The sequence below is a fragment of the Aplysia californica genome, unplaced genomic scaffold (genome assembly GCF_000002075.1).
Source record: "Aplysia californica isolate F4 #8 unplaced genomic scaffold, AplCal3.0 scaffold00821, whole genome shotgun sequence".
Taxonomy (NCBI): Eukaryota; Metazoa; Mollusca; class Gastropoda; order Aplysiida; family Aplysiidae; genus Aplysia; species Aplysia californica.
Window position 1 is genome coordinate 165,281 of NW_004798091.1, and position 24,005 is coordinate 189,285.

At 40.2% G+C, this 24,005-nt stretch overlaps 1 protein-coding gene across 1 annotated transcript; it reads right to left on the reverse strand.

Moving 5' to 3' along the window:
• Positions 1 to 21,953: 21,953 nt before the first annotated feature.
• Positions 21,954 to 23,626, reverse strand: LOC101847292. Its single transcript, XM_005109844.2, has 2 exons — positions 23,488 to 23,626; positions 21,954 to 22,783 (listed from the first exon to the last, which is right to left on the reverse strand). Exons 1-2 carry the CDS (start codon positions 23,548 to 23,550, stop codon positions 22,070 to 22,072), a joined length of 777 nt encoding a protein of 258 aa, XP_005109901.1. The 5' UTR covers positions 23,551 to 23,626; the 3' UTR covers positions 21,954 to 22,069.
• Positions 23,627 to 24,005: the final 379 nt, after the last annotated feature.

Genomic DNA, 24,005 nt, shown 5'->3' on the forward strand with positions numbered 1-24,005 from the left:
GGGGGTGGGGGGGGTTGTTTTTGTTGTTTTGTTTTGTTATTTTTTTATATGCCATAACGTAGCTCATAATTTCCACGTCCTTTAAAGCCTTATTTACTAGGGACAAAAACGTTCCTCGTATTTTCTACACACAACGTCACTCACTAATTTCATGTCGTTCCTTAAGTTGCTGATGTACAGGAGATTCCACCACCAGAGCTCACTGCAGTCGGTGTCCCGGTCTGGCAAAGTTGTCTGGAAAGGGCCGTATTCTAGATATGGCGTGATGCCAGAGAAGAGCAGCATCGCCAGACCGAACAAGGGAGTGAGTCTGTTGGAAGAGTTGTGGGATTGTTTTTGTTTGATTTTTCTTTTTTTATTTAATATAGTCTGGAAATGCCATAGCACGATGTTGTTTGGTATGGCAAGTATGATGTGCGTTGATTTAGTATAATTATGTTCTGGTGTAAACACACCATGATATGGTATGGTAGAAAGAGAAGAGGGAAAAGGAAGAAAGAGAAAGATAATGAGTGAGAAATAATTCAACAAACTCGCCCCTTAAGGAATTGTAGGAGAAATAAGAAATATCTAAGACAACGTTATCGTGTATCGCTACGCCTCACCTGAGGTATCTGTGCAGGTAGTACAGAGCCATGTGCATGGGCTTTATTCCCCCGGCCTTTTTAGCAGCACGCAAGAAGATGTAAGCTACAAGACAACCACTGGGGACAAAACCGTGAAAGGCAAATATTATTTATAATATGCAAAATCAGTCTTGGCTACTGAGTTCATATTTCGCCCCCCCCCCCCTTAATTCTCCTACCCCTTCCCTAACTTCCAAATCCACCAATCCCTCGACCTACCTATCAACAATACAAAGTACCGCTACTGTGATCGTTCATCTGACCTGGGCACAAAGAAGGTGTCTCTGAAACAACCTGTCTTAACACTGATGTCCCTGTGTGTGTCATATATCAACAAGAGGTTTTGCTACTCCTGCTGACGTAGAAATGTGTCCATTCATACACTTCCTACTACTTTTACCCAAATTGCCCCCATCCCAACCGTCATACCAGCCAATATTTCCCCCTTTTTGTGTGAAGGACCGACATCGTTGCACAAGGGGCATCTCCATAAGCGCTCCGTCCCCTGAAGAAGAACATCTCGAAGTGTGTAGATGCTGACGGTTCCAAGCAATGGTTGATTCCATAGCCTTCTGCTCCTCCCACTAAGTCTTGAAATTCTGCTGGCGCCCCATCCAATTCCAAGCTCACGAAGTCGCTCAAGATGATGGTATTTCGGTGGTATTCTTCTTGTTCTTTTTCTCCCTATCCCATCCCCATATACCCACTGCCCACGAAAACAACCAATATTTATTGAGACCATTCGTCTCACCTGAGCACAAAGAAGGTGTCCACAGCGAACGGTGCGTTAATGATAGCGTTGTTGGGCCACGTCATCGACATCTCAGCCACACCCAAGATGTTACCTGGACAAGATGAAAAGTAAAATAAAATATAAGAGATGGCCATATGTTCCTAATAGGCTGCGATGCTGAACGATAACCAGTGTTTAGCTCGAAACAATGAAATGGCACGATCTCTCTAAATCTTTGGCTAAGAAACTATGAGAATAGGAGTATTCTTAAGATTAAAACCAGGGTGTTCTGATCACACATTGGTCTTAACACATTAGTAGTCCCTAGCGGCCCAGAGTAAAAAGGGGCCAGGAAATCTGTGTATGGTGTGATTTGATATCGATAATCTCACCGAACTGAGGAGCAAAGACGAGCGTGTGTCCCAAGATGACCCAGCTGATGCTGATGACCCGGATGCCGTGCAAGCACGTGATGTCTCCAGGGCTGTGCTTTGACCTCATGACGTCAGGGATGTTTGTGTACAAGGAGAAAGCCAGGAGAAATCGTGCAAAGAAATCTGAGGAATACGAATAAGGGGCATTTCGATGAGATGCCATGAAGTGCTTTCGTCGTTACTTTTGTTTCTTTTTATTTTATTTTACAATGCAATGTGTAATATCTTTCCCTGCCCTTCATCATCTCTCAATTCTTTGCAAACATTTGTACAAACCACCTGATAATAATTATGTTCGCTTGCGTTGTGCCAGTTTTTTTTTCCATCTAACCTTCCTTAAGCCTATCACACTTATTGCTCTTAACATAAAGCATTCTACTATTCAAAAAAGAGACTGGACCCATAAGTGAAAACAGCATCCTACGGCTTGTTTGTGTAATATTGTTTGAATAATACAAATTGTTATTTTGATTTGTTTGAAGGTTCTCTTGCTTCTGTAAGTTTTTGAAGGGACAATGACAACTTTATTTATTTTCTGGAGTCATCTTTTCGTTTGAGAGTGTTTTGCTTTGTTTTGGTGTGTTTGTTTGTATAATTTCACTTGTATTTTTTGTTGCTGTTGTTTGGGTTGTTTGTTTTTTTCAGTGGAGATGGGGAGATAGAGAGTGTTCATCGATACTTGACTCACTGGGTTTGTATCCTTGTGCCGGTCTGGGTGACGGGACTTGTACAGTGGCAGAGCCAGACCTGTGAGAATGTGAGCCTTGGGCGGGGCTTGCAGGATTAGCGCCAGTCTCCGGTAGCGACGCTGCCATTAGCTGCATTCTGGCGTCACGGAAATCTGGCTGCTTCTGGGACAACCGCTCGCCCGTTGGAGATCTTAGCTCAGCTTCACCTGGACGTGCAAGGAGGTCAGAGGTCTCTAAGATTAGTTAAAATACGATGTTACTTTATTGTTTCAGTGGGACATTTTTCTTGGCTGTACAGGAATGGTAAAAACACATTTTGATATACATAAAATTTAAATTTTATTAAGTTTTCATGAAAATTCAATATGAAGAGAAAAATGAAGCTAGCAACAATACACATATCACATCAGATGCATCTTTAAAACATACACAGGAATTTATCACACACCTTTATATAAATATAGATATTGGAAATACAAACGTAATTGTAAAAATGAACAGGTATACACATCCGAGTTTATTACAATAGCAGCGTATTCCAGATGGTAAGAAAGTTATTTTGTATCTTTCTTTGTTCTTTGAGGTACTTATCCACCCTGCGTGATCTGACTAGTTGTGTGGAAAGGGGATTTGATGGGTCGTTTATGGTGCGGTTTAACTTTTTTATACTTCTTTCGTTTGACTCTCTTTAACTAGTTCTAATGAGGGCATTTCAAGGGGTGATCACTAGGGTGTGTCCTTGAGCAAAACCTGATAACCCTGGGAAGTGGCTAAACGCCATGGGATTTTCATAGAATTCCGTGTATTGGTGTTATCTTTTGTATTCTGTGACGTTGAAGAAAAAATATATTGTGGTATATAGGTATTGTACTCGCCTTCGCAACCAAAATCTCTTCTCGAGATCTAAAAAAAAAAGTAGAGTTTAGTTTAATTCTTTTAGACAATTTCATTTCAAAAGCTGTCGCAACAAACAGATATCGTAATTATACCTATAATAGCATTCCGTTCCTCAGCTTTCATCTTGGACCATCGAATCTTCGCCTCTTGTTTGATTGCTTTCTTTGCCGACTTTTTGAGCCCCTGGACTGTGACGTCAGTTGCAGTTCCCGCCAGGCAAAGGAGGCCAAGGACAATGAACACAATTCTGGAGGAACAGTGAGGAAGACAATTGTAGTTGTGGATGTTTTACGTTCCCATTGGCACAATCTGGCTCCTCGGGCTGAGAGAGAGAGAGAGAGAGAGAGAGAGAGAGAGAGAGAGAGAGAGAGAGAGAGAGAGAGAGAGAGAGAAAGAATGAAAGAGAGAGAGAAAGAGAGAGAGAGAAAGAGAGAAAAAGAAAGAGTGAGAGACGGAAACAGAGACAGGGACAGAGACAAAGACAGACAGACAGACTGACAGACAGACAGACACACAGACAGACAGACACACAGACAGACAGACAGACAGAAAGACAGACAGACAGCTAGAGGCAGAGAGAGAGGGGCGGGATAGATACAACACCCCAGACGAAAAACAAAAATTCTCCCAATGCAGGAATTAAACTCCCTTTTTCTGAATGCGACCCCAAAGTCATATGCAGCTGGAACGATTAGACAAATAATAAATCACTCTGAAATATTCTTTTACTGGTTCACAATTCACTATAAATTTGTTTCAGGTGTCTACATGTCGTTATCTCAATTCGAGCACAAACTTGTAGCCACGTTATTGTAAAAATTTTTAAAACTAGGAAGTTTTATATTCCTTGCTCTGATATCTCCTCAGAATCTAAGAAAGTTCATTTTGGGTGTTTTGGGTGTTTGTTGGGGTTTTTTTGTTAACCATATTTCTTTCGTTTTACTATAAAAGAATCGAGAGTGAGGCGTGCTGACAAAATGAGTTACTTCTCGCAATCCACAAATGGAGATGTTGACCAAAATTCGACTCTAAGGTCAAATTTGTAGATTTTCTATTGATGTCATATTCTTTAACTATAACATTTCTTTTATTATTTCATACTTATAAATTGTAAAAACTTTACCAATAAGTGTGATTTACCTATTTCCATAAAGCTTGAATCCGAGAAGTAACTCATGTTGTCAGCACGCTTTACAATATTTACGAAGTAATAGAGTGTTTTGTATCCCAGTCTGCTTTGTTTACTAGAAAAGGATTCCTCCATTAAGAAAATATATTACGAATTTAGCATTTCTTTCAAACAGTTAAAGTTTATTCAGTGATAGGATGAGTATGAAGTAGATTGTGCTTTGAAAGGCATTTAGGATAGTGTTCTCGATTTCTACTATAAGATTAGACATCAGCAAGACAGAAAGATAATATGATTTCTGCAGACCCAGACAGACAGATTGACAGACAGAGAGACAGACAGGCAGACAGACAGAGAGACAGACAGACAGACAGACAGACAGACAGACAGACAGACAGACAGACAGACAGGGAGACAGACAGACAGACAGACAGGGAGACAGACAGACAGACTACTCACGCGGAAGCGATAAAAAGTGGATCTTTCTCTGGCTTTCTCTTTGTGATGATCTCGGATTCCGTCAGGTACATATTAAGACGGCCTGAAGGCGAGAAATAAAATGTCGTGAGTTCTTTTTGACTTTTTCAGTGTTTGCTTATTTAAAGAATTGGTAGGCATCATCAAAATGTTGTAGGAGAATCAGTCTATCCCTTTCTATTCAGTCTGTATCAATGGATAGTAGATATAATAATATATATTATGTATGTATCTTTTTTCGTTCAACAAGAACACCGATACCCACACACACATATACTCGCTGAAATAACCCCCACCCCAACAGTCTAGATTATGAGAATGGGAAGGCAAAGCTTTTTCATCTTTAACAGAGCTCAGACCCCCCCCCCCCTCCCTTTTTCTTTTCTCTCTTTCTTTTCCTCTCTCTTTCTTTCCCTCTCTTTCTTTCTTTCTTTCTCTCTCTATCTGTCTCTTTCTCTCTCTCTCTCTCTCTCTCTCTCTCTCTCTCTCTCTCTCTCTTTCTCTCTCTTCCCCCCTCTCTCTCTTCCCCCTCTCTCTCTTCCCCCCTCTCTCTCTCTTTCCCTCTCTTCCTCTCTCTCTCTCTCTGCCTCTCTCTGTTCTGTCTGTATGTCTGTTTCTCTCTCTCTCTCTCTCTCTCTCTCTCTCTCTCTCTCTCGCTCTATCTCTCTCTCTCTCTTCTTTCTCTCTCTCTCTCTTTCTCTCTCTCCTCTCTCTCTCCCCATCTCTTTATCGATCTCTCGCTCTCCTTCCCTCTTTATTGCTTGTAACCAGAGTAAACAGTACTAACTTGGTCTTTAATCAGTGGCCCGTAAGTAGCCTTGAAATCTATTTAAATAAAGATCATTTCTTATATTATACATGGTGATCTCACTTCCAAATTCACGCCCAATGGAGGCCACGTCCTGGTCGGAACACCCTGTGGGGAGACACAGCTGCCAGTTGATGAAAGGAGTTCCACTCCTCTGGTATGGCTGTGGACAGGGGGTGGGGAGAAGACGAGTCCGTAAAAGTAAACTTTAGGGCCTCATTTGTAATTTATTTGGCCTACTAATCACTCAACGGTTCTCCACTCACTCCAGAGGAGAGGTCAATCACCGTGATATCAAGCTCAAAAATATTTTTCACTTTTTTTTTAAAGAGGGGGGGGGGGGTACATTTTTTTACACCGAAAAGTTTCAGGGTACATTTAAAGCTTCTCCTTGATAGTTTGATAACATTTTGCTGGCCAAGTTAGTGACCTACGAAAGGGAAAGAGAAAGCCCGTGTGTGAGCAAAGATTGGGCGCGTGGAGAGATAGAGGAAAAAAGAGAATGTGGGACAGAAATTTTAAAAATGAAAAGGACGGATAGGGTATGTAAACGTTAAGACGGGAGAGAGGTAAAGCGAGGGAGAGAAAGGGAGAATAAAAGGGAAAAAGAGACCGAGTGAGATATAGTAAATAATAATATTAATATATAAATATAAACATATATATATATATATATATATATATACATATAAATATATATATATATATATATATATATATATATATATATATATATATATATATATAATATATAATATATATATATATTATATATATTATTATATATACATATATGTATGTATAAAATGTATATATACAGAGACAAACAAACAGACAGACAGACAGAAAAAGATAAGTAAAGAGACAAACTACCCTATTCCCTTACTATCTCCACATACTCATACACTAACAACTCACCACTGCTCCTGCCACGCTGGGCACGGGAAGTTCGATGAAAAACCTGTACCTGACGAAACTTCCTCCAATGACGTCACCGGAACTTGCTCGACCTGAGATAGCCACACACTGGTCAAAGTTGCCCACCAGGTAGGTGTTCCCTTGTAGGAAGCCTGTCATTGGCTTGCCCATTGCGTCAATGACTGGAACGAAAAAAGTAGAAATCAAAATTATTTCTAAACTAGACATCCATATATATATATATATATATTGTATTCAAGCTTTATGGAAAAAGATACATCACGCTTATGGGTGAAGTTTTTACAATTTATATATATATATATATATATATAATAACCATCTATTCTTTAATATCATTTCAGTTAAGCAAGTTTTCTTTGGTGACGAGTTGGGACGTTATTGTATTGGCTATCTTCCATATTTTATTTTCTTGGAATCTGTAACACACCCAGCCTGGCTGGTCTTGTCAGGTATTATCGAACCAAGCTGCCTTCTGAATTATTGTAATTGGGTCGATGGGGGCATAAAACGTTGAGAATTAATCAGAAAGGCTAAAAGTTTAAACGCTTGTTATATGTTATGTAAACCTTTGATGGGAGATTCCAGCGATTTTGATATACGATTCTCTTTGTTGTTCCCCTTGACCACCTCAGTCATCTTTATGATAAACAATGTTGAAGAATGATAGGTTCTTGTCTCTGTCTTTTACATAATTATTCGACCTCATAAAAAGTCGAACTACACACTAAAAGCTTCTCTGGAATAAAACACATGATAAAAATATAATAATTATGTCGTTGGTCTCCTGTCAAATGCAATGCTCGATATACTTTTGTTTCTACTAACTACAGCTAACCATAATCTTAGACATCTGCTCCGTTCCCAAACTACAAGTGTAAAATGATAGTCCATCTGTCTCTTCTCTGAAGGGAAATATTATTCAGACTCCATCCTCTCCACCCCCACGACTCTCTCTCTCTCTCTCTCTCTCTCTCTCTCTCTCTCTCTCTCTCTCTCTCTCTCTCTCTCTCTCTGCTTGTCTATGCCTCTTTGTCTCTATCTATTTGTATTGTTATGTCTCTGTTATTTCTTTCTTTCTATCCCCCTTACTATCCCCACAGTAGCCATCATGGCTATTTGTCAGTCTGAACTGACCCAAGATGGTAGAACCTCTAGACTCTAAACTATGTTATCATTGATAATTTTCCATGTTTCTCATTCAAAGGTTTGGTTATTTGTTTTAAAGGGATTTAAATAGAAAGGGTTTCTAGAAAAGAGACGTGTGTGGGCCGAAAAATAAAGACTTGCTATTTAAACAAAATGTTTTGGAGCTCTGAAAAAGCTATACATACACATACCTGTAAAAAAAAAACTAGACGACGAAAGTTGTGAAATGGTTAGGCTCTTTGGGCTTGAATGAAAACGATATTGAATAATTAATGCATGTGCGTGGGAGTTTGTTCTGGGGTTGCTTTTTTCTTTGTTTGGGATTTGATTTGTTTTTAATTTTTGGTTTTGTTTTGTTTTTCAATTGAGTGTCTCCTACGCTGGTAAACAGACCTCATTCAGCCAGAGAAATAGTGACAGACAGGGTAGAAGCAACAGCACCCCAAATGATTTCAGTCATTTTATATCAGGGTTTAGAACATTAAGTATTTTTAAAAATCAAACAGAAATTTCCTACTCGTGAAACAATGTCCACGTCGTGCGTTCAAAAGAAGAGAAAATATATAAAATTAATATTGATGAGAGTCAGTACTGTAGAAATGATCCCGTTGCAGAGAAACCTACAGGTCAGGGCCCATGGCTCAAAGTTGGTCAGTCCAGAGGAGACAGCCGCACGTTCGTTAGCACAGCGCTGTGAGGTGTTGTAACTGGTGCTGAAGATCTGGGTCAAGGCCAGCACGGCGTCCGTGACCTGGAGAACTGGCCTGTGGCAGGAACATCAATATGAAACATACAAACATAATTTATCTTCATTAATAATTATTCTGAAGATGAAAGGGACACTATTTTTAGGGGCAAAGAAAATTGTATTTTCTAGTCTTTCGAGTCTACGCTTTTCCTTTCCCCGTGAGTAATGCTACTATGTAGTCTTAAATATAGGTCATGTTACAAGAATAACATTTTGGAGCTCCAATAGATCTTAGTGTGTAGGTGGTTGGCGGGTGCTCTGGTGTGGTTTGCTTCTTCTTTCCTATCAAACATCTATCGTCTTTTTCTCCCCTTGTTGCTCTCATGTGACACCTCTAATCTTCAGGCGCTCATATGACCTTATGCAGTTGCGAGCGCCGTAAAACCTCTACTAAAACAAAACTAAGATGTAAGTGTTCACATCAACAACAGAAAAATTCCAGAAAGCTGACACTTTTTACCCGACGGCGTGGCGGATTTTTTTTATTCTTCATTTTTTATAATAAAGTTTAAGTCTTTGTTTTTTAGAATAAAGTTTAGGTCTTTGGTTTATAAAATAAAGTTTAGGTCTTTGTTTTTTAGAATAAAGTTTAGGTCTTTGGTTTATAAAATAAAGTTTAGGTCTTTGTTTTATAAAATAAAATTTAAGTCTTTGTTTTATAAAATAAAGTTTAGGTCTTTGTTTCATAAAATAAAGTTTAGGTCTTTGTTTTATAAAATAAAGTTTAGGTCTTTGTTTTATAAAATAAAGTTTAGGTCTTTGTTTTATAAAATAAAATTTAGGTCTTTGTTTTATAAAATAAAGTTTAGGTCTTTGTTTTATAAAATAAAGTGTAGGTCTTTGTTTTATAAAATAAAGTTTAGGTCTTTGTTTTTTAGAATAAAGTTTAGGTCTTTGTTTTATAAAATAAAGTTTAGGTCTTTGTTTTATAAAATAAAGTTTAGGTCTTTGTTTTATAAAATAAAGTTTAGGTCTTTGTTTTATAAAATAAAGTTTAGGTCTTTGTTTTATAAAATAAAGTTTAGGTCTTTGTTTTATAAAATAAAATTTAGGTCTTTGTTTATTAAAAGCAGCAATAACATTTGATCAATGTAACCCTAAATAGATAGTGGTTTTAACGCAACATCGAAGTAATCCAGCAATCGGCATGCTCAACGTTTCTGCTGTTGCTTGCCAGGACGTCCAACGTCAACAGAAAAACTGACGTTGACTGTTGCTTTTCCTGTTTTTATTTATTTTCTTTTTAATGCTGAGGTTGGCTGGCGGGTACTCTGGTATGATGTGCTCCTTCCTTCCTATCAAACCTCTATTGTTTATAATTCTCTCCTTCTTTTCTTTTTTGGTCACTTTGCGGTGATGTTTTAATCTACGCAAATATAAATTTAACCATTTTATTTATAGATTTATACACATCTTTTTAACCTCTTTCATGCTTTTGAAAACTTAAATATTTAAAAGTTAACACTTGTAGTAAATCTATAATCTGCTTTTGAAACTGAAACATCGCATTCGTTGTTTTAGTGAATAATATGCTCCAAGTGGCCTTGATGTTGCATACGTCATCCACACTGCAATTTTGTGTTTCTTACTGAATAATTCACCCTTTCGCCATGTATAATTTACAGTAACATAATTATGCTTAGAATGCATTCCGCGTTTGGGATGCTTTGCAACCGAGTAACTCTGTCTTCGTTTGAGGACGTTATATCCCTCTTACCCCACGTTGGTGCAGACAGACATGATCCAAGTATTCGGCCTCTCAAATGACCATGTATGTGTTTACGGGGTCGTAAATTATGAGCAATTACAGTATAATTGGCCTACTAATCTATGGGGGAGCAAAGAATACACCTGCCGTGATACTGCGTGTTGTAAGAGGCGACTGAAAGTTCTAGGTCTGGTCGCCCGAAAAGTGCCAGTTTACGGAGGGCCAACTACCCAACCCAGTAAAAAAACCCAGTAAGTTACAGTAACACGGACAAACACAGATTTTTATGTTTCGATCTTAGGAGACGGGTGAGCTTCTGCATCAGCAGGGGAGAAGAATCACAGAAATCGATGTACAGGAAAGTAGGAAGACATGGAATAACATCAAGAGGCTTGCCCAGGATAGAGGAAGGTGGAAGGTGTTTGTCCTTGGCCTCTACCCTGGTGCAGGGTGAGAAAGGCAATGATGGTGATGACAGTATAATCAAACGTACGTGACCGTGTCAGCGATGGTCTTCAGCGTCTGGGCGGGCACCACTCTGGAGATGATGGAGTCGTTCTGGGCAGCCGCGTTGATAAGTCCACTGACCACTGTCATCGGGTCAATCTCGATGGCACCCAGGAATGTCTGCAGGGCGTTCTGGAACAACACCTGAGCCAGGGTGGTCAAGGCTGAACCAGGGTCCGAGACGTTGAAGTTCTGGGTGACCGCCGAGTTTCCTGGATCCACAGTTAAGGCTTGAACTTCTGGCGGTGTGTTGTCGGCTGCTTTATCAGTTTCGTCCTTTTTCACTTTCTCCTCGGAGTTTCCTCCGTTGCCACCGGAATTTGACATCTGACTTAGCCAAATCTTTAACGGTTCAAAGTTGTCTTTGACACTCCGTGTTTCTCGCGCTTTCCTGTCAGAGAACAGATTCAAGATGTCGCTCAGAGCATCTCCAGGTGATCTTCCGCTGTAAGTGGTATTTGACGTGTCAACGCCGTTTATCTGATCAGAGAGTTGTCTGAAAACTGGAGACGATGTCAAGATGTTAACTAAGGCTTGGACGTTTCTTATGTCAGACTCAGATATATTCGGGATTTGTCTGAGCAGTGAGTCTAGGGCCTGCCAGTCTTGAAGGAGATTGACGGACTGGGTGAGAACAAGGTTTGGCAGAGGGTACGTTAGAAACTTTTGCACGACGTTCATGGCGTTCTCCCTATATGTGGTGGTTCTGTTCTCGATATACTTCCCAACCATGGACACTGTCTTGTTTATAGATTGGCTGACGTTCTGGATTCTCTGTAAAGCCCCACCGACGATGTCAGTGAGGAAATTTTGTTCGAAAACGTCAGAAATGTTTGAAGCGTTTCCGAACGACATGATTCTAGTCAAAGAGTTGACAGGAGTGGTTGAGGTTGGGAAAAAGATATCAGGAGTAGGTCTTGTAAAAATTCTGGTGCTCTCTCTTGTAAACATGGTAGTACTCTCTCCTCTTGTAGTTGGCGGAGAGGATGTGCTGAAATTGGGAACTAGAGTAAACTTGTAACCGGGTTTCTCATCTCTGAATCCAAATCGTCGAAGCGTTGTCTCAAGTTTGTCCACCCATTTTTCTGCCACAGTCCGTATGGGTGCCAATCTTGACCCGTCAAATGTGTTCTTTATGAGGACTCGTACAGACTCAACAAAGCCTTCAATTTTCTCACTGACAGCACGTGTGGTGTTTATCAACATCTGAACTTGTGTTTTAAAAATGCTGTCAGCCAGCCTTTTTCGTACTAGGTTTCGAATAAAATGTGTCCCATTCCCATCAAAAATGGGTCCCAAAATGGACGGAGGTAACGTCATGTTTCTAAGATCGTTAAAGATTCTGGCGAGAACGGTATCGTCACTAGGACATCCAATCAAATTCAGGGCGGCGTTCAGAAGGACCTCCCTACCTGGTGCGCTTCTTGCGTCATCTTGCAGCGCTTCCTCCAGCGTGAGCCCGATTAAGATACAACGGACACCGCCCTCCAGATTTGTGTCCATGGATTTCTGACGGAAAATCTCCAAGACTTCTCCAAGAGCATCTTCTAGACTGAAGGGTGTGGAAGCGTTATTGCTCGAGTAATCTCTCACAACTTTGATAGCTTCCCTGGCGATCTGTAGGAGAGCAGACAGCTCCGTCTCTGTGAGTGTGATTCCTGTGTCGTTCAGAGCCTTCTTCAAAATGTCCATGGCAACGTCGTCGTCAATGGTCTGAGTTATGTTTAGGATTTCTGATAAAGTGGGACTATCCTGGCCGAGAAATTGACTAATTATTTCTAGAAAACTGGCTGAATCTGGCAAATTGGCCCCTGTAACAGCCGATTCGGTCAACGAATCCAGATCTGACAGAATATCTAGGAGGTTGCCCGTTCCCTCTGTCATTTCGTCAAGGTTTCCAGACCTGAGAACGTTGTCCAGAACGCCCAACAAGATCTGAACATTCTGCGGTAACCCGTCACCAGCAGCCCCAGAAACACCAGTCAGAAGATCAGCAACGTTAAAAGGTAGATTTGACGTCACATTCTTTACAAAGTCACCAAATCGTGACTGGGCTCTTCCCAAGAGTTGTTCTATGCTACGACCATTCTCTATGCCAAGATCATCTCCTTCTTTGCTATTACCATCTCCGAAATCACCAACAATGTCACTCACAGCGTCGTTAACCTCATCCAGCACTTCATCTAGCACTTGATCGCCCAAATCGCCCACTACCTTCTTCACGTCGTCTGGTAAATCGTCAATCAACTCACCTCCAACATTCTTACCAGCTTCTAATAAGTCGTTCAGGTCAAAAGCATCGTTGCTATCGCTATTACTGCGTCCATCATTGCTGCTGATATCATCCAAAATGTCCTCCAGAAAGTCGAACTGCGCTGAAGCGTACGGAGAAATGACAACAGTAACTAAGATGAAAATCAGTATAAATTTTAATGTTCCACCAGGTTTCATTTTGATTAATTGTAACGTCCACTTTTTAAAAAAAGTCTTTTTAACTGTAATTTTCAGAATCAAAATCCGTTCAACATTTCACAAAACTGTACAAGTTTCCACCTTCACCAACGTAATTTTGGCTCAAACTCTAGTGTTCTGTGCTGTTTAGCCTTCTAGTATTGCACGAGAGAAATATCCTTCGAGCCAAACTTTACGTTTCCAAGAGACCTAGCCAAGTTCTTGTGTAATTCCTTTTTCCTGTCAAAGCCACCCCCCTCAACTCGCTGGACAAGCACCCGACTGCTGAGTACACGCACCGTCCAATGGCCTAAGGTGCGCATGACGCCAAGAATTTCCGTGCAAACAAAATTATGCTTATTCATGTTCTCATAACAGAGACCGGGGAGGGGGAGTGGCGGGGGTGGGTGTGGTGGAAGGGGGAGTCAGTGCCTTCGAACACCGTCACACCGACTACCGGTGTCCTGAATACCGAACCCCACTCCCTCGCATAATATGATATACATTTTAATTCTCTCTCTCTCTCTCTCTTTCTCTTTCCTCTCGCACCCTCTCTTTCTCTCTATCCCATCTCCCCCTCTCCCTCTCTCTGTCTCTCTTTCTTTATCTCTCCCCCACGCTATCTCCCTCTCTCTGTATCTATCTGTCTCTCTCTGTTTGTCATTCTCTCTCTCTCTCTCCTCTTCTCTCTCTCTCTCTCTCTCTCTCTCTCTCCTCTTCTCTCTCTCTCTCTCTCTCTCTCTCTCTCCTCTTCTCTCTCTCTCTCCTCTTCTCTACTCTTCTCTCTCTCAAATTGCTCTTCATTCGTACAGAAGTGCTCACTCCCCCGTACTTCACAGATGCATTTGTATCGCAAGCACAACCTACTGATCTCCTGTTTATTTGTTGTTTCTGCCAGAATTGATCTCCTAATTCATGGCAGTTAATAAAAAAAAAAAACAATCTGAATCCGTATTTCTTCTCTTTCTCTTTTAAAAATCTTCCCTCTCTAGATAAGTTGAACATCATCAGACTTTGACGGATAAACTACTTTTATTTGATTATATAATCAAATCTTTTTATCGATAATTTTATATCTTTCCATCGCTTCACTTCTCATCTTTCCAACTTCCCTCTCACTGAGATGTGATATTTTGGCGCTTTATTGGCTCAGGATTAGCAAAACCGGCTTTACCCGTACACCACCTCCCCCTCCACTCCCTAATTTAAAACCACATACTCAATCTCTCCTACCCCACCCAGCCCCCACCCTTTCTATAAAACTTTTCAAACTACTCTACCCCCTCCCCACCCCCACCCCAAGCCATGTGTTTTTGAACTGCGAGTTGCGCAAGTCCTGCAGGCAAAGTTGTTTTTTGTTTGTTTTGGTAAAGTGTTTTACGGCGCTCGCAACTGCATAATAAGGTCATATGAGCGCGCGGGACACACCTAATATTTTCAGTTGGTAGGAAATTTTGAATTTTGCCCGGGTGGCGGCCGAAGCCTACTCTTATCGATTTTAGACCACCAAGGGATCTTTAACGTGCGCAACTTTCTACGAGCCCTCCGAGATTTTTTCGCCCTTGTCCGAGAAGGCTAGATGTAGATCTTTCCTACCCGAAGATCAAGGGTGTGGCTGAAAGACAGCAGTAAGAAGAAGCGAAGGAGTAGCAGTAGAAAGGCTGCAGAAAGAATCAGGAGCCCAATGGAAGGGGCAAAGGAGGTGTGGGGGTGGGGGCAGGCAAAGTTGAAAGTTTGTTTCTAAGGAACTATGGTATATGAAAAAAGCAGATAATTTTAGGAATTGAGTCATATATTTTTTGGGTGAACCAGTAACCGTTTAAATGTATTTTTTAACTGATCATATTTTCGAGAAAAAGTAGACAATAATAGTAAATGAGTCATGTATTTTTGAGTGAACCGGAAATTGTTGAAATAAAAAAAAACTGATCAGTAATTGCTCCCCGTCAATGTACACAAAGTATCCGCATCAGAGTCTTTAGTGTAGTGTGTATGGGCTCTTCGTGGTTAAAGCACATGGCATGAGTCCGATTCCCGACACGGGAACTTTTCAAAAAAATGTATGCGGCTTTGTTCACTGAGATGTTTAGTTCACGTAGCCTGGTTCGCCCTCAAAGGCACTGTCGATTCTTCCCGCCTCCAAAATTTTGCTCATTAAATCGATTTTTCCTTTCTTCTGCTATACTTTTTCTATTTTTATTTATTTTAGTTTTTCTTTTTTCTTTTTTTTTTATGTCACATTGTAATAGAATTTTGTTTTAAAGATTATTATTGTTATTGTATAGGGGGGGGGGGAGAGGAAGGGCATGAAACATGCACAATTGAGTGACAAGGGTGTCTCCCAATTTAGAATATATATAAACACATTATATATGTGTGTGTCTAACTGTCTGTATATACCTTCGCTCTCTCTCTCTCTCTCTCTTTCTCTCTCTCTCTCTCTCTCTCTCTCTCTCTCTCTCTCTCTCTTTCCCATGCTTTTAACAAGAACCCCCCCCCTTCCCCCCCCCGCTTCGCCACTCCTCTGTAAGAATACATCGTTCCTCCCGTCATGCCTTAGGGTCTGATAGCATAAGCCGTGTCCTCTCGGTCGGAACAAATCTTTGACCACTTGGGATATTCATGCGCTGTACCGTGTCTTGTGTCCAGCTCTTCAGAATGTCCCATATTTGTCTTATAACAACAAAAAAAGCAGGAGCCTTACCTTATGTCATCAAAGTACCCCTTGATCTAACCGTCTGTCCCGACGCTGGTGTATTAAGCGTTTGACTACAGGGCTTGAGATATCCTTGGGCTCATTGGTACACGGCGTCTGTGCTGTAGTAGTTTGGTTTTTCGCCACTGCACACGCACGGCGGGAGTTCAATTCTTGGGTGGGGAGATTCTGTTGCTGCTTCTGCTGCTGTTGTTGTTGTTGTTGGTGGTGGTGGTGGTGGTGGTAGAATATTGTTTTGTTGTGTCGTTTATTTTTGTTGTAGTTTTGTGGGAGTGGGGGCAGGGGGTGGATTTTTTAAAATCTACTAGCTTTCGTCAGTCTGCTATTACGGGATTGCATCCCTCTCAGCCTAGGTTTGGCCATAAGGCAGAGCTGAAGCAGCCCATCTCCTACGCTATCTAAATTGTGTCGATTTAGGCGTGAAATGTCTTCAATACTAAATATCAAAACTCTTTGGTAAAAGTGTAATAGAGCGAGCTTGGTGGAGAAAGCATTAAGTTAGAAGGAACGTTTTGCCCACTCCCTGACCGGTATGTCTCAACACTCGTACATTCCCTGACTGTCTTTCCGCATTGAGCAATCTTAGGGCACAGTCACGCTCTACGTTGCAATTGTGCAATCCTAGGGTACGGTCGCGAAGTACGCTGAGATTGTGTCATCTGGGGGTACAGTCACGTAGAAAGCTGTGCGAGGAACAGTTCTTTCTGGGTAGGCTGCAATTAAATGAGATATTGTTGTTACATTATTGTGGGCGCCACTGGTGGGTCCGACTTATGTTCTTTCCCTCAACAGTCTCTGTTTGTTTTGGATGGGATCCCCTGCCCCACCCTCCCTCTCCCGATTAATGATTCGATTACCCGTGGTCTTGTTCAATGAAGGAATAGGAAAAGGATGGAAAGAGTGATTAGTGTTAAGTTATTGGTGGAGGCTGGAACTTGCGGACAAATCAATTTTCAGGCTGCATACTCTCTCTCTCTCTCTCTCTCTTTCTCTATCTCTCTCTCTCTTTCTCTATCTCTCTCTCTCTTTCTCTCTCTTTCTATCTATATATCTCTCCCTCTCTCTCTCTTTATCTATCTATCTATCTATCTATCTATCTATCTATCTATCTATCTATCTATCTATCTATCTATCTATCTATCTATCTATCTATCTATCTATCTCTCTCTCTCTTAATCTCTCTCTCTCTCTCTTTCTCTCTCACACACACATACACACACACACACACATACACACACACACACACACACACACACACACACACACACACACACACACATACATTTTTAATTGAAAAGAAGAATTTCTTGAAACTATATTCCGTGCTCCCTTGGGCGCCAGTTTTTAAAATTCGTCGTATTTCACAATTATAAGTGAACAAAAATAAGGTAACCGAGACGTCAAACGGTATGAGCTGAGTTCTGCCCCGGGTGAAATCAGCCTGAGATTATAGTCCACTGTTGTTGTTGTTTGTTTGTTTGTTTGTTTGAGGGGGGGGGGGGTTGTCCCAGCGATGACCTTGTTCATAATTAAGATGTGACCACTGGATAGATAGATAGATAGATAGATAGATAGATAGATAGATAGATAGATAGATAGATAGATAGATAGATAGATACTTTTATCGATTTTAGACCACCAAGGGATCTTTAACGTGCACAACTTGCACACGGGCCCTCCGAGATTTTTCGCCCTTGTCCGAGAACGCTAGGTGTAGATCTTTCCTACCAGAAGATTAGTGGTGTGGCTGAAAGACAGCAGTAAGAAGAAGCGTAGGAATAGCAGTATAAAGGCTGCAGAAAGAATCATGAGCCCAGAGGAAGGGGCAAAGGAAGTGAGGGGGTGGGGGCAGAAAGAGGAGACAAAAGCAGACGACAGAACATTGCTAGAGAGCAGGAAATGAGGTGAAATGAGACAAATTTTAGAGAGAAAAAAATGTTCGGTCGCTACCCGGATTCGAACCCGGGACTTTTGAATGAGAGGCCAACACCTTAACCTCTAGGCCACGAGAGCCCCCAGAGATAGACAGATAGATAGATAGATAGATAGATAGATAGATAGATAGATAGATAGATAGATAGATAGATAGATAGATGTGTGTGGGGGGGGGATGTGTGAGCCTTGCTAAGAGTTGACATGTTTGTGTCACTGTATTGTACTATTTTGATATAACTATGAAGTCATAGGTTTAGAAGCTTAAAACACAAAAATCACCGAACTGCTTCATAATAAACATGTTGTGCATATAAAATGCTAATCGCCAAATAAAAAATGAATTCTGGGAATGTTTGCGTCCGTATGTATGTTACCGTAGTTACTTATGTCCGAAAGAAATTAAACATATGTGAGGCAGCGTGGTGGAATCAGGCTCTCGTCCATTTTTGGGCATGTAGAGATATTGGTATCATCTTAAAGCTTGTTCACTTTTATTTATTTGGATGGAAAAAATATCCATTTACCTTTTATACAAGTCGAGATATTTGCGAAAGAAGGAGGTAAAATTAGTGAGAAAATGGCCGCCAAAGATTAATTATTTCCTTAGCTTAAGAGTCTATGGTATTTGAAAAACTACTTATCGTATGCCTTAAATCAACGTTTTTCAGAAAAATCCACACATAAAAATGAGTTTTTTAAAGGGCATGAAAGGTGTTGAGCCAAAAAAACAAAAATTTGATAAAATTCCAAAACCTGCGGAAAAATGCAAGTTTTTTCACTTTGATTATTTTGACGAGAGTCTGATTCCACCACGCTGCCTCACATATTATTATCCCATTTTCATATTTTACTTTTTTGTGTGTGTGTTGGCGGCTTCGTGTGAAAATGTTGAAAACAAACTAGCCAGAAGGTTTAATTAGACTCCAATGCATGTCGATGATTTTAAAAAATTGTCACTTCATTCATGTTCTACAATGACTTTATGGAATGTATAAAGCCTATTTCGAAAATACCTACGATTACTTAATATGGACATAATAACAAAAATAATATGTTCTTTTTTATTAGTGTTTAAATAAGAGAAAAGGCCTATTAAAAGTTATTTATCAATACACTAGCTGGGTACCCCATTCGATGAACGGACTCAAAAGAATTGACCGTCAAGCCATTGTGGGCTAAGTGGGCACTGCATGTGAACGGAAGCCTCAATTGTTTACAATGGCGTCTTAGAAGGCGGAATTTCCCAAGATCCGATCTGAACGAAACTAATGAAAAACTGAAAATTAAACTACATTGACTTCAGACTCTTTAATATAGCAGTGCATCCTTTCAATGATTCTGAACGATCGAAAGTTAAGTGGCTCGGAAGTTTTAGGCGACCAAAGTGACGAGCACTAATATTATACATCTCAACTGTAGGCACCCAAAGAAGATTTGTTTATTTCCGGCGTAAGAGCAATTTTTATATCATGGAAAACGAAATATGTCTTGAACACTGCATTGAAATGACGAACGGGAAAATCGTAAAGGGTCGATAGTGTTTTCCATTTTTCAAAAAATTGTTAGACCAATGCAAGCACTTACTGAATTGATAGGAACTTAGCTTGGTCTTTGAACTAGCTTCAGTTATTTTTTCATGGTTCTACGTTCGGTAGTTGTTGGGGGGTTTTTTATTATAGAAAACAACCATTCACATGTACGCAATTAGATATATATACTGACGAGCAAAAGAAAGTGGGCACCCTCCGTTCTGTGCATTATTTCCCTTCTTTGCCGTTGTAATGCCGTATTGCCATTGGATTTTGAAAGGCTTGCCATTTTCTCAATAAGTGCAGACAAAAAGACTAAGAAAAACGATCAAAAGCACACCTTTTATTAGAAATTAATAATACCTATTCGAATGTTCAAAATCCCAGAACTAGTAACAGGTGTATCTCCCACCAGCATTGATGACTACAGTGCATCTCTGCTTCATGGATTGCATATGTCGTTGGATAAATTGCTGGGGAATATTATTCCAAGCATCTATAAGTGATTGCTGCAGTTGTGGGATTGTCATTGGGGGTGGCTAAAGTGCGTGAATTTCCTTTTCCATCTTGTTCCAGAGGTGCTTTATGGATTCCCATACCATAATGCTACGTTTGTCAGCAACAACACTGACACACTGAGGTAAATAACGTTCATGACGTCTCCGGCAGACTTTCTGCCTTCCATCGTGGTGATCCAAAAGAAAGCTGGACTCGTCAGAAAACATCACTCTGTTCCACTGGCGGTTTAGCCATCGCCGATGCAGACGTGTCAAGTTGAGTCTGACATGACGGTGTCTTTGGAGGAGACGAGTGCGTAGAGGTGGGTGTCGGGCAACGATTCAGTAGGCTTTCAAACGTCGACAAACGGTGAAGCGGCTGATTGGTTTATGCCCAGCCCAATCTCTGACAGTTTTACAAGCTGTTTGAAGCCAATCATGCAAGTTTGGAACTCTGATCCGATTGTCTTCTACCACAGTAGAGACACGAGGACGACCAGGCCTTGGAGTGTCACTAACCGAACCACTTGCTTGGAAGTGTATCCTTAGCTTCTGGACAGTATCTCCCTTCACATTGAAAGCTCTAGCGACAGCAGAAACCCTCGCATGAGCTCTCAGCGTGTCAAGAGCTTCATGACGTTACGCTTCACAAAGACGAGGCATCGTATAAAACAAAATTGAAAAGAACAAACCCAAAAGTTTTGACGGCCTTTTTGCCGACACACGTTGAAGTGTGAAACGAAACAAGAATAAAAGTAAAGGCATTGTCAAGGACTACTATTTTACATTGTAAACTTTCAAGAAAAAACGAGAAAACACGTTTTTGGCCAAACGTGTTGTAAACACTTTTTATAATAACAAAATAAACAAATGTTGTTCTGACTGACTTTCTAAAGTGACTCAAACTCAGCATGTCTATCGCCAAGTCAAAATTCGCGAGACTACTCATACAGCACCAATTTGAAAACTGCCCACTTTCTTTTGCTTGCCAGTATAGATAAGTATTTATAATTTCACAGTATAAATATTAGCCTCACACAATGAACAGACATAACAATATAATATTTTTAATGTAAAATACATGCTAACACTCATGCAATGAAAAGGCAAAAAATGGTAAGTATAATTACTGAATATTAGATCAATATCTTAACAAATCGAAAAAGGATGAAATTCATAATTTAGAAAAGAACAACAAAGTAACAAAATTTATTCAAATACTGATGTTAACCAATGTCCTTAAAGATAGAACACGTTGTTTAATATATTTTTAAAAAATCAATAGTGTAGTGTCAAGACAAAACGATTAATAAAACGGGGGTATGGGGAAGTGGGGTAGATTGTTAATGTCTGGAATAAAACTTAAGCTTTTTCTTTGAGTGGCTAGTTGTGGTAAGGTAGGGATAACTTAAGTTAACACTGCCAAACATGAGAAAATGTAGAAACCTTTCTTCCGTTCTTTAGTCCAATTCTTAAGTTGTCTTTTCACTTGTTTATTTATTTTCATGAACAATAAAAGCTTTAAAATCTTTCCTCATAAGCTTTTAGACCCTCTCTACGTCTCCATTGTATTGATGGTACATTTTGTTTTCGTTGGAAAGTTTTGTTTTTGGTGGAGACATGCATAAATCTTATTCGAAAATTAGAGGATCTAACTCTTAGGTGTGTACCTAGAATTAAGAATGTGGGAGATATACAATCTAAAATTCAAGAGCTAGTCAAGCACATGTGGTCCAATCTAAAGCTAAAAATAAAAGACCACTTCACCGTTCTATCAAATTTTGCATACACATGAATATACATTAATTGTAATAAATCATTACACATATGCAAGCCATTGCTTTCAATGGAAAAATGAATAAAGACAGTACAGTGTTAGAAGAGAAGAATATGGAGAGAGGGAGAGAGGGAGAAGAAAAGAGAGAGAGGGAGAGAGAGAGAGAGAGAGAGAGAGAGAGAGAGAGAGAGAGAGAGAGGGGGGGAGAAGAGAGAGTGGAAAGGGGGGGGGGATTAAGAAAGAAAGAAATTAGTTTGATAGAGAGAGCTAGTTAGATAAAACAAGAAACAGGTAATCAGAATCTAAAGCAGCAGCTGTTTGAATCACATCCGGATAGCAACAGCATTATCTCCTCCAATGTTACTATTTTTAGCTTCTCTGGCTCCCTCTTCCTGTGGCGCTTTGAGAGTGACAGCATCGTCGACCTGGAACCCATGATTATCTTCCCCTGTTTTTATCTCGCCATGTTCCGGCTCACCGTTCAAAGTCGGGCGACTCTGTTCCGGGTCCGATCCGGTTTGAGGGGTGTTGGAAACCTTTTGGAGGCTACCATTAGCCTCCCGACTGGGATCATCACTGAAAGTTACCCGACTTTCCTCCAAGGCTGGGTACCCTTCAGACATCTCACTGGAGCTCGTACTCCTCGACAGATCCGAATAGTAATGATGGCCGCTTTCTGTGTCGGTAAGAGCGCCCCGCTGAGATGGTTCCGAGCTTCGAACGGAAGACGACAAGGCAGAGTCCTCGTCGTTACCAGATTTGGCGCCAGTGCCCAGAAATGATGTGTAGTCGTTTTGAATGCTGAATACTGCCGGTTTGGAAAGTTTCAGATTTTGGCAGTCTCCCGATTCAGTGGTTATTGTTGAAAGAACGGGTTCAAATGTGTTTGAATTTGGCTGGTTTTTCTTTCCCTCCACATTTGGGGCTGGTGATTTTTTCGCCGGTTTTATGAGGTTGCGGACCGGAGTTTCGATAAGCATGGACAGGACAAAAGAGATGGCGTACGACAGGACAAACACTGCCAGGTAACGCTCAACCTGGGGAAATAAGAAAGCGACGTTGTATATTTGCTTAAAAAGAAATCTGAGGGTCAAAAATGCCACGTTATCCAAGTGCAATTTAAGCCCGCGTGTCCATCAAACCAGACACCGCTCGCCCAACAGCCGTCCGTCTTTCGGGATGTCGGTGGTTAAAATGAAGCCCGAGTTTTTAACTTAAAAATCGGTGAGAAATCCTGTGGATATATCCACCATAGCGACACAACTCCTCCCTACATCAGACGGGTCTGTTTGAATGCCGTATGCTGCATTTTTAATTCTTAGTTGGGAGGTGTGGCGATTCATCGGTCGTATCGCAGATGGAGCTTTTAAAAATTCTAATGTTAATTTCTGATGAAAATTATAATATCCTTTCGTGATCAGCACTCCAAAATTAACAAAGTCTTCAAGTACATTACTGGTTTAAATGCTTATTAACCGTTTTATTCTTTTTTAATCTTTTATGGTTTGAAGTTTCATTGTTGCGGTTTTTTTAAACCTTAATGGAAACTATTAAAACATACGAAAAGTCGAAAAAACAAACGAAAAAGAAAGAAAGACAGAAAAGAGAACGAAAGAAAAAAGAAACGCAGCAAGACCGTAAGACAGTCAGCATGACAGCGATAAAGACAGCAAAACAACAAGAAAGACAGAAAAAAAGACAAAAAGAAAGACAGACAAAGAGGGAATGGAGGTGTCCTCACCATGTAATTGGCTGTAACATAAGCCAAGCTCCTCGCGTTGTTGTTGAAATAATGCATGACCATCACGTGCGACAGGTAGGTGCCGAATGTGAGTCGGGACAGCGGAATCCAGGCACCCCAAGAAAGGAAACTGTTCACCACACCTGGAAAGGAAATCATACATGTATTTATGTCTTTGCTCCTCGGGAGGATCAATTATTTTATTTTGTCGTATCCTTTCTTATTTTGTCTTAAGTAATGAAAATAAAAATGATCATAATAAAAACTGTGCTACAACTTTTGATAATAATGAAGATTATTATGATATTGATGATTATTGTGATGATGATGATGGATGGTAATAATAATAATAATAATAATAACAATAATAATAATAATAATAATAATAATAATAATAATAATAATAATAATAATAAATAATAAAATAATAATAATAATACATAATTTCTATAAGGTTTTCCATTGTACAATAGAGCTCTAAAATATGCTCTATACTGTCTTAATTTTCACCCCCAAAA